Raw genomic sequence first — 15,149 nt, 5'->3', positions numbered from 1 at the left:
GTAGCCTTGGTGACTGTGTGCTTTGAACTAAAATGTTCAAAGTAAACTTTTCGGCCACCAAGGGACACTGAGCTAAGAGCATCAAAACGGCGCATAGAGATCGGAGCAGGGACCGACGGTAGCTCCGCCTCATGGCGGACCATCAGCTTGATCCCAAGATCCAACGACTCTCCAACTGATCCTGGGATCCAACTATTATACTCCAGGAACTTTAATCCTCCGAACAAGCTACGCTTAGTGACCCTTCTGAAGAGGAAACACCAATTCACTGTGGACCATGTAGTCACATTCACACTCATAACATTCTCATCACCAGATGATACAACAAATGCAACACATATATTGTGTGCACTCTGTTAATTAGTTGTTTTGTTCTAATTAATTAGTTTAAATAATTGTATTTATTTTGTGCCTCAGTCAATGGACACCTGAAAATGTCCAGGCATGGCCACACCCCCCTGTTATTATATTGTTTATGCCTCGTAGCCGTTGTACTGATGAAAAAATTAACATGTTGCCGCTAATGTACAATGTTTGTTGTGCTTCTGTCTCAGTTTACCCATACTGAAATAATTCCATTCGGATATACACAATTTCCGTCCCCTTAAATTTAATTTTGGAGCCTTTAAATTCCTTCAGTAAAAGCACTTCATCACTTGGATCATGAAGCCAGCAGTTTCTTGAGAAACTAATAACCGAGGTTGCACTTTTAAATGTTGAGTGTGGTCATCATTTGATGTCAGTGTTCATTTCGGAACACTGAAACTGCAAAAACTAGAAAGTAGGCGTCTTCATGCTGTCTGACTATCAGATGCCCATAAATCCCCCTCCAAAGAAAAGCTTTATGTCAATAGAAATATCCTCTGTAGTTCCATAAAGACTCACCATCTGTTGACCCAGTTACACTTACAGGCAAACCAAGATGCAAGAGGAATGATCTCTTTTGCCAGCTAAAACTCGCTAAAGGTTGCACTTTGATATTGAACACCTTTTTCAAAGCATATTGAAAATATGTATTTTTCTAAGCATCTAAAAGTAGGAACACAGGTATCAATAGCATATTATTGTGGTGATAGTTAATGCTCTTCATGATCTGTATTGTTGTTTAATATAATTTGCAGAAAAAGGCAAAGCATGTACAAAATAATCCTATAAATTCAAGTTTTCTTAAAAGTTAAGTCATCCATTAATTTATTTAAGTAATACTAATGCACGTTTTATTATTTTTATTGTTGTTTTATTGTATTTCCAAATATACCAAACATGCCTTTTGAAATATTTTAGTATGAATTGTCGTGGCATATTCATCTGATGAGGAAACACTATTAGACCTTAATGAACACTGTATATATTTTAGGGTGGATTTGGGCTCTCTTGTCTGATATTTAGTGGCCATTTCCTTACCAATCATAACATGCATGTGGGCAGTAATTTGGAGTTCTGGAAGCAGGTTATAGGCTGTTACTGTGCTTTGTTGCATTGCCATGATAATTATGTTGGTGTAACGACAGATTTGCAGAACTTTTGACAGCGCACATGAACCTGAAGGTCCAAGCTATTACATTCTCAGTCAAAAAAAAGACTCAACCAACTGTAACACTGTGTAGGCTGCAGCACCCTGAGAGCCAGGATTCGATTGTGGTTGTTGTCTGTTGAAAACTGCCATGTGGAAGAATGACATATTGATCATATATCATACCTTTGCTGCTATTTGAAGCTTTGTTAGTTGGGTAGCATTTACTATCGTTGTATTAAATGTCCAGATTGAGGGGATTGAAGCTTGTGGCTGAGGCGTATTGAAGCCCCACAGTGTCTGTGTGCTCAGTGTTTCATTTACATCAGTTTTGTTGAACATTTTCTTATTTCATTTTATTTCATTTTTTATGACATTTTGTCATGGGCTTGCTGATGCTATAGCAGAAACAGATACATTGATTAGGCCTGATGCCTTTTCTGTGCCCGCAGTACATGGTGTATGGGATGAGTGGTCACCATGGAGCCTGTGCTCATTCACATGTGGCCGAGGTCACCGCACTAGGACTAGGATGTGTGCCCCTCCCCAGCATGGAGGCAGGGCCTGTGATGGACCCGAGACCCAGACTAAGCTTTGCAACATAGCCCTATGCCCAGGTATCATCTGTCTGCTCTCTCAATCAAGATAATAACAATAGTAATAAGTATTCCTGAAGGCATGAATGAGGATAGGAGGAATGTAAAAGGTAAATGACCACAAAATGATTTCAAAAGATCAGTTATTGATAATGGAAACAGTCTAGTATCCCATAATCATACAGTACTGCAAAGGTGAGTACAAAGCTGGATGGAAGCATTTTAAGTAAACATGCTTACATAAGAATGTGGTTTTGTTGAGAGTCAATTCTGTAATATTGACATCAAAATCACTTAACCGCAATTGCGTGTGAATGTTAAGCAGATTAGTGATGATGAGTTTTTGCACACATTAAATGTTAGCTTTCCTCTGGAAACAGACTGAGTGAAAACCACTGAATCCCAGATGCTCTCTCTCTGCCCAGTCATGGAAAATGGAGGGCAGCAACAAATATATTCTGCAGTTTGTGCCTTTGGCATTAATAATGAAAATCTATATACAAGGGCATTCTACAAAAACACTTTTTATGTTTTATTATCCTTTTGCCTTTGGCTATGTTTTTGAAATTCTCACAAGACTAGGAAACCAGCAGTACAATTTTCCAAAATAAACAAGTAATCATGTCATTTTGTGTGTTATTTGGCTTTCAATTTGAGAGAGAATAGCAATCTGAATATCTCCTCCCATTTCTGTCTGCCCTTTTTCCCTTCACATGGGACATGCTTGTTGGGTTGTGGTTGGTGCCTCAGTGGACGGACAGTGGCAGGAGTGGAGCTCTTGGAGCGATTGCTCGGTGACCTGTGCCAATGGCACTCAGCAGAGGACCAGGCAGTGCTCAGCGGCCGCCCATGGGGGATCTGAGTGTCGCGGTCACTGGGCAGAAAGCAGAGAGTGCCATAATCCTGACTGCACAGGTAAAATCCTGAGCCTAATAATACTGTATCCGCTTTGATGTCTATATTCAAAAATCATGATTTAAAATGGGGGGGAAAAGAAAGACAAAAAACCTCCCACACGGTTGGCGCGCTCATTACAACCACGAGTGCTAACATATAGAGATGCCGCCTGATTTCACTCGTTCTGTGACGTACTGAAAACCTCTGCAGCAAGAAATGTTTAAGACCATGCTCTATCAATTGGATTTGTAAAATCCAGTTATATATACTGTATGCCTTTCACATAATTCAGGGTTAGCTGTCCAAACTGTCCGTCAACATCATTGACGTATTAGAGGCTGAAAGATGTCAGTTTAGCGGTCTCCGTCAGGCTTTGAATTGTCTGATCATATGAAAGGCAGGAGCACTCTCATAATCCTCTGATGCAATTTTCACTGCAGCAGCTGAAACATTTGTTTTTGTTCTGTAGTTCACTAGTATGTGTGTGGCGAAGAGATTCCTCTCAAATTTGTGAAAGTCAGTGGAAATGTTGTGTAACCACTGCCAGTTAACCTTATGCTCTCTTGGACCACGAAAATAGCACATGCTTGGGACCCCGTATTTCCAATTTGTGCTCCTGATAATGATGATAACGAAGCAGATGATGCTGTTGTTCACCTCAAAGTGAAAGGAGGCTTTATACAATCCATTAATTTAATGAGGCCGACATATGTAGCACTTCTTTCTTTGTTACATTACATTACATGTCATTTAGCTGACGCCTTTATCCAAAGCGACTTACAATCCTGTTACATTCATACACTGTAGATGCAACTACAGGGAGCAATTCAGGGTTAAGTGTCTTGCTCAAGGACACATCGACTAGGGTGGGGATTGAACCTCCAACCCCCTGATTGAAAGACAGACCTGCTAACCACTGACCCATAGTCAACACTATTGTTACTGAGATGAAAGATCCAACACAACTGAGACAGCACAGTCCAGCCCTTCATTTACCAAGGTTGGTCATCACTGCTAGCGGCCTTGCCTTGCTTTGTCGAACACAAAGAAAGAGTTCATCGCAAACCCAATAGGCTATGTCTTTCTGACATAGTTAAATATATCTTTGAGTTATTTAGTGTGCTCAAAGGCAAAAGGCATTCTTTCAAAACAGAGTGACGGGGGAAAAAACAGACTAATAACTATAATAAAGGCTTGTGCAGGATTTTAATTAATGTTATGTGTTTCAAAAATTTAAAGATGTTCTCCGGGACTCCTGAAATATGGAATTTTTGGAAACACATGAGCTTGCATCTGTTTTATAAATCAGCTGCTGTGATGTGGAGCAGAGGCTTCAGTCGTGGGATTTGATCAATGATCTTGCGGATAGTTTTAGCCAACAGGTCACAATGGTTTCTCTGTTGTTTCTCCTCCGGAACCAATCCTGACAGAGGTTAGTTGTAGGACACAAAATTGTAACTGGAGGTTAGAAAGAGAGTGGAGTGTGTTTCCTGCTCACAGGGCTTTGTACCTTTCCGTTCAGACAAGGGCATGTGATTTAGTACACTGCTGAAGGGAAGCATCTGTTTTTGTGTCTAATGCACAATTTAACAGTGTTCGTTACAAGGGCATAAAACATGCTGCTGCTTTTGGAAACTTAAGCATAAATGCTGTTAAATATTGGCAAAGTGAGGTGAATTATCACCGCTTACCGAGCAGCTTCTTTTAGTCATAAAACACACATTCTCCCGATTCCGTTGTACTGATTAGAAAACCAAGATTATTCAAAGTAATCTCGTTCATTTTTGAAATATTACCAACAAACAGCATCTGCAAAATCAATAAATGTAATCCAAAATCAATAACATAAAAAATAAAGCTTAAAATGGCCCACGATAACATTTGCACAGGGTGATGTATACTTTTGGTTGATTTTCTTTTTCTTTTTGTTATGCCTCTGAGAGTATCGGCATCTAACCGAGGATGATTCTGTTGCAGCTAACGGACAGTGGAATCCTTGGGGTCCGTGGAGCGGCTGCTCGAAGTCCTGCGACGGTGGAAGGCAGAGGCGAGTGCGGGTGTGCCAGGGGGCGGCGGTGACTGGGCAGCAGTGTGATGGCACTGGAGAGGAAGTCAGAAAGTGCAGTGACCAGCGCTGTCCAGGTGAGCCAAAGGATAATGAGTCTTACATCTGACTGAAAGTGAATAGATTATTATCTCTGCTGAGGGAACTAGTATTATTATTATTATTATTATTATTATTATTATTATTATTATTATGTCACGCCAACACACTCAGTTGTTGATATAGGAGAGGGGATATTGTATTGCAATACTAAATATCATTCTCATATTCACCAGCACTATACAGATTTCATCACTTATATTTCCATACCTCCTTGTATGCAATATGAAGAAATGATTGCATCATATTGGAAATCCTGTAAAGCTTTTTGCATCAATGAAGTCACACTCGTACCACTTTGCTTTTAAGCGCCGTATGAGATTTGTCCGGAGGACTATGCAGTATCGATGGTGTGGAGACGGACGCCTTCAGGAGAACTGGCCTTTAATAGATGCCCACCCAATGCCACCGGTAAGGACATGAGCAGTAACTTTATTTCTAAATGGTTTAGTGTGCAAGCAGAGGTCCATAAATAAATGTAGGCTAGTCTTCTGATATCATTATTGCCCGTCTTTCTTTTCCCGAAGGAAAAACAACCAAATATTTGTGACCCATCATGTGGGAGTAAAACAAAAAGAGTATTTGCCCGTTAAAGGCAACAAAGTGATGGAACACATTTGATTATGTATTCTGTGGATTCAGCCTGTTGCTTATGTGTAACAACTTGTCATTGATTGAAGTTGGCTCATTTTGGCGTAATCGCTGTTTAAATCCTAATATTACTAATGTTATAGTGTCAGTGTTTAACTGCACATCACAATGCTACTAATGATACATTAAGAGGAATGATGCTAGATTCCTGCCACCATGGTAAGCCTTTTTTTTCTGAAGAGGTTTTCAACAAGACTTTTACTTTTTAAAGACTAATCTTGACTGAAACAAATCACAAACACGTCATGATAATGATATGAAATATATCTGGTGACAATACGGTGTTTCTCCGTCCACAGAGAAGGCGCATATCCTTTCATCCAATTTCCACATGCAGTGATGTAACTCATGGCTCCACCCGTGTGAATGGAAAACAAAATGTTAACTGTGATTCTGAGAGAGAGAAAAGAAAAGCACACGGAGGTCTGTTTTCAGACATTAAGCAGACTCGTTAATATGAGCGAGGAGGGAAGAGCGTTAGAGCAGAGGGTGTGAGTTCTCCAACAGAGTGAGACTAACACGCAGTTCTTGAAAAGAAAGAAGAGAGGGGGGCGGGTGAAAAACAATGCAACCTCTGTTGAAGCTGCTTTTGTTCTTGCTGAAGGTCGGTTTGCTGACGAACCAAGAAGCACTGCTCGGTGCTAAAGTTACAGGCTGATTTGATGCGCTGAGCTGTCGTCAAAGATTTAAACAATCAAAGGTTTTTGGAGTCGACATTTCTTCACTGTGAAATAGGTAACTGGCAAACTGGATGTAGCAGCAAACATGATGTCATTCACAGATGGCTTACCTGCGGCAAAGTTACGCAGAGTGGGATTTACTAGCATGACATTAGCTTTCTGGCTTGACATTAGTTTTTATGGCTAATAACTATTGGCACCATACGAAGCTATTTCCAGCTCGCCGTGAGGGCCTTTTGTTTTTTTCCTCTCTGTACAATGTTGTTGGAAATGTTTCACGTCTGCTGCTTAAGAATTTCATTTACACCAAGACGTGTCTTTTATGGAATGCCAGATCCAGGCCAGTCAGACCGTCAGGGTGGGACATTTGGCGCCTACTATCACAACAATTCGCACACATGGTGCCGCTCCACTTTACTAGAGAACGAGGACCTGTAATGATTGCCCGCAAGAAGAGCAGTGTCATGATAAAAGGGTCAAATAACACACATATTTCATGTTCAAGCACAGTGCATCTCCCTGTTAAAGCCGGCACTGACTACTGGGAGAGAACGGGAAGAGTTCAGGTCAGGTCAAGTTTATTTGTAAAGCCAATAATTATAGTTCCAGTCTCAGCAAGTTTCACAAAGCCCACATTATGAAAGGAAAACAACACCTCCCATCCTTTGACCTGTCATTAGAAATGCGAAAAGAAAACCGAACGCCTCCTCCTTCCAGGAGAGCCAGACACGTGATGGCTAATGAGAGCAGGTAAACAAAGATAGACTATAGATCAGAAAGAGCAACATAGCAAAATGTGCAACATCAATGCAACAAGACAGCTTGGTTCAAGGGTCCAAATATGTTTTTGGGGGGGTCATCCGAGTCTACTCAGCCGTAGTCACTGCCGCCATCAAAGTCACCTTAGGAACAACACCCGGCGCAGAGGCGTCAGCACCGCCTCGGTCATCATGGATGACAACTGCCACCAGAGGCGAGGAGGCAGAACAAGTTGGGACCACACACACACAGACACACAGCAGATGAATTAGTGCACTTTATATCACCTAAACAAAGATTCATAGATTGGGAAACACAAAGACTACTCTTCAAGTGAGCTTTGTGCTTTAGTAGAGCTCAAGACACTGTTTCCTGTGTCTGGCGTTGGACTCTTTGTAATCATCACATTTAAAGGAAACCCTCCGATACAAGATCTGAGTTCCTAAAACCTACAGTTTGAAAACTGGCCTCACTCATTCCAGAGGAGCTCCAAAGCCGCCCTCTCTCAAGGCTAAAGCCAAACAGATGTTTCTGATTTTTTAAAAATATTGCACAGAAATCTTGATCCTTTCCTTTACTATTTTTTACAGTGCTGTATGCGATACAATTTAAGTAAATAATTTGGATATTTGCTAAACATCAAATATGCTGACTACCAGTCATTAGTGAAATATTATGTAGGTATATTTAGGCTTCATATTTTTCATGCATTCCTTTCCCTACACCTGCAGTTACGAGATTTTGCACGTAAAGGTTATCGTGCTCTTATTCATTTGGATGTCTAATGAGAGCCCGGATTCTCAATTATCCATTAAAGTTTGAGTCAGCACACTGAGAGAAGTAGCCATTAAAGCAACAGAACCACACACGATTCAACAAACACCCCACAGGTTAATGCAGAGGAAAATGATCATGTGCTCAAACGCGTGAATGAGACAAATGTATGTGTGATATTTAACCCACATGTTTAAATGTAAGGTTCCTTTCACTAAAATAACTGTTTTTATTAAATCAATGACAGCATAATATTCAACACATTAAGTGTGTAAAAATCCTTCTCAGAGAGTGCTTTTAGAAACATCTATAACGCCTTGAGCAGTAAACAGCGTTTTATTCTCCCGTCTGAGGGAGGATTGTTTGGACAGCAACTGGTCACTGCCTCAGTGGAGTGCAGCCTTGCTTTTTAATCAAGCATATCTCTACCGACCAATATTTCATACTCCACTTATTCTCCATACATCACTGATGATGCGAGGAGAGATGACAGATTGCTGCAGAATCACAGCAAAAGCCAGATTGCTCTTCATTTGACCTTGTTTGATCCCACCGGCAGTTTGATCCAAGGAGAGATCCGGTTGTAAATAGGAGAAAAATATATGTATTTACCAAATGTAGATATAAAGTTGAAATACAATTTTTCCATTGAGATTAGGGAAAGCTATTGTTTTGGTACTGTTTTAACTGTCCATCCCTACCTCAGTAATGCAGTCACATGAGCACTTGGCAGTGAGTATTCCTTTTCTTCATTGTGTTTTCAAATGCTGACAAAATACAGTGTATTAGTGAAATAACCGCAGACTACAGGCCATCAAGCATCTTTTCAAAGACTTCCCATAGCTTTTCATTGAATCACATCTTTTAAATCTACACAAACAAGATTCTCATCTGTCATTTCAGGAATTTGACCTCTTATTGCTTGGTGTCTTTTTGGCAATTCCAACTTGAAGCACAGTCTCAGTTTACAATGACCTTTAGGAATGTCAGAGCAAAATCCTCATTCCTAGGTAGAGCCAGCCTGCATTAAACACACTATTTCTGAGTGTGAGGGCTTAAAAGATGATTGACTATCAATGTGAGAATATTCTATTGTGTGTTGGCGTCCTTACCGGTAGGACTCTGGATAGTAAAAGTAAATATAACCTCCCAGGGGAAGCCAGTTGTAGGCCTCACCTGCTGCTCTCTGGGCTGTCTCATAGCGCTGCATAGGCGCTCCCAAGATATAGCGATGTTTGGTGTGCACTCCACTTCAGTGCATATCTGCAGGTAGGAGCCGTGGAAAGGGTGGGCGTAGGAGGTGTGGTTTTGATCTTGCTCTCTGTCTGTGTGTGTTAGTGTGTGCAAGACACAGGGAGAGAAAGAACATGAGATAGCGAAGCACAGGTGCCAGGGGAAATGTTTTGTATTGTGGGAGTTTTCCTCAGGATGTCAGGCACCTGTGTTGGAGCGGTGGGGTGATGTGTGCACTCCACCGGGTCGACAGCAGGGAAAGTGTGATGTTGGAGTGCTATGCAGGATGTGTACGATGTGGGTGGATGCTGGGTGGTTCTGCTATTTCGGAATCACTGTTTAAATGCCTGACAGCTATCACAGTTGAGCTGCTGCATGCTTGAATAAGTCACTGTAAGTTGTATTACCACAGCATCCAGGGCATTTATTTAAAGCCATGGGGTTGCGTCTGCCGCTCATAATTCAAAACCAGTTCTATTGCAGCCCTTTCCTTCCAGGAACATTCCCTCCTTTTGTAATGTGCCTCAACTCCACTGCAAAAGGTAATGGGTGATATCACATTTTGATGGTGTGTGATAGGCAGCAGAAGTGCAGAAAGGAGAGGATGATACGTCTCTAAAGAAAAGAATGAATACTTCTGTCTTCTTCTTTTTTTTTCTCCAACACCCTCCACTCCACCACTTCAATTTGCCTTTCTGTCGCCTCTCCTTTGGTCTTAATCCCATAAACCCCCCCCTCCCCCCTCTCCACTCTCTATGTCTGCGACCCCATCTCCGTCACTCTTTCCTTCGCTCCTCCTCCTCTCTAACTTTGTCCCTATCTTTTTCCCCTCTACAGGCACCACTAGTCGACGTTGCTCTTTGGATCGCCGTGGTATGGCCTTCTGGGAGCCGCCCAGCTATGCTCGATGCATAACAAATGAATTCAGATACCTGCAGCAATCAGTAGGTGCAAAGTCAGCTCCCTCTAACTGCCTCTGTTTCCAATGCATCATAAATTACCTCTCCAGTGTGTTCCCCATCCCCCTCAATCCCATGACACTAGCCAAAGATTAACCATTTTCAAAGGATGAGCAAATTAAAACATCATTTTGCAATTGTTCTCTTTGTAATAAATGGTCCCTGTCATTTCCTTTCAAACTATTTGATTTAGAGTTTTAGGCATGTTGTCATCCATGTTTGTCTTGTTGCTTCAGCTTGTTGTTCTTTTGCATTTTTGTGTGTTTCCACTCTGTACGGCATTTTCACTAACATCAACTACAAGACATGTTTGTATTGGACCATCAAGTGACCGGATAACATAGATGTGGAAACTGAGTGAATGGTGACTGTCTTCTTTTCTATAGAATCACTTATTGACCAAAATATCCTGGTGTGAACTCTTTCTCTTTCATCCTTTTTCATCTCATGGGACATCTGGATCAGAGAGGTTTAGCAAATAACATTTATTGTTGCCTTTCATCTGGAAACACAACTGAATTTCCACTAGACTAAGTAATTGTGAAAACCCTCAATCACTGTTAAAAGTAAAATAATTCAGGAAAGCTAAGATAGCACATAAAGTGCACCTGGGAACCTGTATTTATGGACATAGACCCATGTGCAATGATGTGAAATGTCATTTAACTGTGCAATTTCTTCCCAAGTGTGTGTCTTCTGCTCCAGTTAACTCTTTTATTCATATTGGCTCATTTCAAAACATCCGAGAGGCAGAATACATTTCGTCCTGGCTTAGATATAAGTGTCACATTAAGAGCCTTAGAGATTGCAGTCTTTCTTTATGATTTGTTGCACTATATTTAGTCCAAATGGGGAGTTTAGTGTGTGTCTCTGGAAACCCTGCAGAGGAAACAGATGCCCCAAGTGTTGTCTTCTCCTGTTTTTGGAGGTTCATGGGCACCTTGCTAAGGGCCAGAGGATGCTGGCTGGGAATGGGATGTCCCAGGTCACCAAAAACCTGCTGGACCTCACTCAGAGGAGGAACTTCTATGCTGGTGACCTGCTGTCTTCCGTGGAGATCCTTCGCAATGTGACAGAGACCTTCAAGAGAGCCAGTTATGAGCCATCTTCAGATGATGTGCAAGTAAGTGGACATATAGACATAGATCTATTTGAAATGTATTCATAACAAATAAATGTATTCATTGATCGGATGTGAGGTCCTGGGATGTCGTAGTGTACAGATTGTAAAGCCCTTTGAAGCAAATTTGTAATTTGTGATATCGGGCTGTACAAAATAAACTGAATTCAATAGAATTGAATAACCTACAGCAAGGTGGATTACAAATGTGTCTCTTGTGATGAAATAATCAACTGGATATAGGCAATGTTTGATGCTGCAAACACATAATATATAAGAAAAAACATTTTTTTTTTTTACATGTCTGAATTCACACAGAATCTGACAAACACACCCCACGGCTCCATTGTATCAAGATAATTCCTCCCCATCCTGAGCTGCTTCATCTCATCATGTTGGGGTCGATTGCAGATCCTCGTTATGTCAATAGGATGATGGAGATTATAGCTAAAGCTCCACCTCCATCACCAATAACAGTTTATATCCCCAGAGCCATGTCATTTTCAAAGACACTCTTCTCAGGCCTCTTTATGCTGCCCTGCGTGCCAGTTTCAATGTATTTGTCTCATGCTGTGTCTGAGAGGGAGCTAACCGGGAAGGGAAGAGATGCTTTCATAACAGCAAAGCAGGCTTTGGATATTGTATATGTGCTAATGATAAATCTAATTTAATGTTACTTTGTTTTGTTGTTCTTCCTCTGCAAAGAGAAAAAAGTAATCGCGCTGGGACATTTTGAAGTTATGAGTCGTGCCCAACAGTCATTTTCTGTAGGGGTGGAGAAATAATGTATTCTCTAACACTGTGAAAGTTCAGTTAGTTTCATAATATAACACAGCACTGTTTCAACTGACTAGTATCAGTGGAAACTGATATCAATATCAATATATTTAAGATGAAAATATTTTACAGGATATTTTGAACATCACAACATACCAATAATGTTGGATATTTTACTAAAAAATACAAAAAAACAAGACATCTAGGATTAATGATGTCAGTGTGTCAGATGCATTTGATCATGGGCTGAACGTAATCGGTCTTATTTGGCTCTCAGCTTGTCCTTCACCAACTTATGCACACTGGTATATGGACGACAACATGTCAGAGATGCTCTTTTATGCACATGTATCTACAGTTTCCCCTGAATGGGAGATGTTCGGCTTGATGCTGATATTATACAGAAATAAAATCCAAATGTCCCGGTTATGGATGGGCAAACATAGGGCCCATTCAACCAATTTTACACCATAGAAAATCTATGAGATGAGGAAAGTATCCCGTCTGGTTATTATGAGAGCTCGATAGTGTGTGTGGGCTGACAGGAGAGCAGGCAGCCAGCCCATCCCCACCGCGTGTCTCTGAGCTAATGCAGTGTTAAAGTGGGCACATTACCACCAGAGGGAGCATAAGCATTCAAGTAGAAAACAAGATAGCCTGTGTCAAGAGAGAGAATGAGACACACCCTCAGGCACATTGTAGACCAGACAAAATAACAAGACTAAAGATCAGGCAGGGGTCCTATTACTTCTGCAGGCGTGCACCCCAAGCAGCCGCTGCTGAAGAAGAAGACAATTCACACAGCTGCTCAAACATTCCCTTTCATCTTCCTTTCTGATTGCAGCTTGTGCTTCTCTCCTCTCTGGCATTAAGTGTCTTCTGTAAGCTGCAGGAGGTTTGAGGTATATAGTAGCCAAAGCTAATGCACAAATTCAGTCTTTTCTCAGGGTTTCAGTGTCAAATGTCCTGGAGAAATTGAGCTCCGCAGCAATGTCATTATTCCCTGAAAGAAATCACTTGATAAATCTCAGTTTATTATCCATAACAATTCTCTTTGAGTGCATAGTGTTTATGGGTCATGATTTTAAAAAGCATCACGCTGCTGTGCCTGTAATGCTTCTGTGCCTGTAATGCTTCTGCGTGGGTGTGTTACATATTTTCCTTCTCATCATCTCCACAGAACTTCTTTCAAATCATAAGCAACCTCCTGGAGGAGGAAAATAAGGAGAAGTGGGAAGACGCGCAAAAGGTAAGCACTTCGCTGTACACCTAAATAATTCAGATTGCTGCACGAATGCTGTGTGTCTGCCCAAAGCTTCATTGCTTTTGCTCCTTTTGAAAATGAAGAAGTGATACAGAAAAGTCAGGTTAGTGTCGAGAGGATAGTTTATTACATATATCTCTGCGAGAAGTAATTTAGCTGGCGTAACATCTGGCCTCGTTTAGAAAAAGCCAGTTCCCCAGAGCTCCACTTGGGGGCAGCAGCACTGCCACAGAGATTGTCCAACCATGAGCACTGCAGGACTCCGGCACACACATTGTTTTACCCAGCCGATACAGATCACGGCAACCAGTGTGATTAGACCATTACTCCAGTTTAATTTAACCTGAGATCAAACAGTGTTGATGTTTTATTGTTTGTATCAAAGACTCTAATACCCGCTCTGCCTTTCTCTGACATTGTAAGGCAGCTCCATCATATGGAGAATATCTCTCTCTCTATATATATATATAGTCTAACACATAGTTTCAATTTATAATATAAATCTAGGGACAACAGCGACTGCAGCACTACAGTAATTAAGTACAGAAAGCACGGTATTTATCCGTGTAGGTTGCCGCCTGGTTGTTTCCTCTGTCGGACACATCTCAGCGTGAGAGGTGGCAACTGTCGTTTTCGAAACTGCCACCAGTGTCTGAGACAATATGAACCCTGAAAGCCTGCACATCCAGACTCTAACAGAGATACCATCTGTGAGGACTGCGAGTCTACAGAGGGCATCTGCTCGGTTGTCACCTTCACTGCTAAATTGACATCAATTGGGTATCACCTACACTGACACATGACTGAGGCGGTCAGTCAGATCTCTTTTTGTGTCTGTTTCTCCATGCCTGACTTCAGCTAAAATGGTAGGGGAATGCAGGCAGTTCAATCTCAGCCAGTCGTGCCAGTCGTGTTGTCTCTACAGGCAGTAATTAGGCGTTTACTCACTGCAGCTTTAGTTCGGCAGGCCTCAAAAGTAGGTTGTCGGTGAGAAGAGCTTGCAAATAAGCGGCTTTGTCAGTGTGAATGCGTCAGAGATGGAGACAGATGGATCAGAGGAAATATCGGAAAAGTTGTCTTTGTGATTGAACACCCAGAAGAGAAATGTGTTAATTATTTCTGTCGTTATTAATGTGCCTGTCCAAGGAGTACTGCTTCAGTTTCTGCACTCTAGCAAGAGGACATTGGCTGGGCGACGTCATCGGAATTTAAACAGACGACGCTTGGACTTCACAGTTGTTAATATTTCTCACTTGCTGGCTTTTCTGGCATTAATGAGTGTTTCGAGCTCAGTTTCCACAGCCCCCACACGCTGTGGACATTCACAAGAAACACTTCACTATGAGGTCTTACTGGCTGTAGAGTTGGCTCTGTGCAGAGATCACTATATATTCAACTCCTGTCACTGTTACCACGGCAAGGAAAGGAAGAGCTCTGTCTACAGAACTGCAGCCATTTCCCTGCGCTGCGTTCACATTTTGTGGTTGCCATGGAGACCAGCAGAATGAGCATGCCTGCACTGTGCGTCAGACATGCCGGAAGGGGCGGCGTGATGTGCTTTTTCCCCCCACTCCAGTTTTCACTTTGCTGTGTCAGAGGCTCTCAACTTCAGCATCACTGATCCGCCTGCCTGGCTTAGCAGCGTCACATGTCGAGGCCCACACAGAGCGCAAGGTGTTACCGAGGAGGGAATACCTGCCTCGGGTCTTTGTTGAAAACCAAGAGTGGGGTGTTAATTACTTAATGCCACTCAAAGGCTTCT

The 15,149-nt window shown here is 41.7% G+C and overlaps 1 protein-coding gene across 4 annotated transcripts in view; it reads left to right on the top strand.

Annotated features, from left to right (window-relative positions):
- adgrb3 (adhesion G protein-coupled receptor B3) overlaps window positions 1–15,149 on the top strand; it is a 113,831-nt gene that overhangs the window by 56,348 nt on the left and 42,334 nt on the right. For all 4 annotated transcript variants that reach the window (XM_056436102.1, XM_056436103.1, XM_056436100.1 and 1 more), the window contains 7 exons: window positions 1,966–2,130; window positions 2,860–3,024; window positions 4,984–5,148; window positions 5,480–5,581; window positions 10,105–10,211; window positions 11,155–11,349; window positions 13,304–13,372. In XM_056436102.1, the coding sequence (XP_056292077.1) occupies window positions 1,966–2,130; window positions 2,860–3,024; window positions 4,984–5,148; window positions 5,480–5,581; window positions 10,105–10,211; window positions 11,155–11,349; window positions 13,304–13,372 (968 nt within the window). The remainder of the gene's footprint in view (window positions 1–1,965; window positions 2,131–2,859; window positions 3,025–4,983; window positions 5,149–5,479; window positions 5,582–10,104; window positions 10,212–11,154; window positions 11,350–13,303; window positions 13,373–15,149) is intronic.

Source organism: Pseudoliparis swirei, chromosome 17, assembly GCF_029220125.1.
Source record: "Pseudoliparis swirei isolate HS2019 ecotype Mariana Trench chromosome 17, NWPU_hadal_v1, whole genome shotgun sequence".
NCBI lineage: Eukaryota > Metazoa > Chordata > Actinopteri > Perciformes > Liparidae > Pseudoliparis > Pseudoliparis swirei.
Note: the sequence above shows the minus strand (reverse complement) of the source record. Positions and strands in the feature narration are given on the sequence as shown.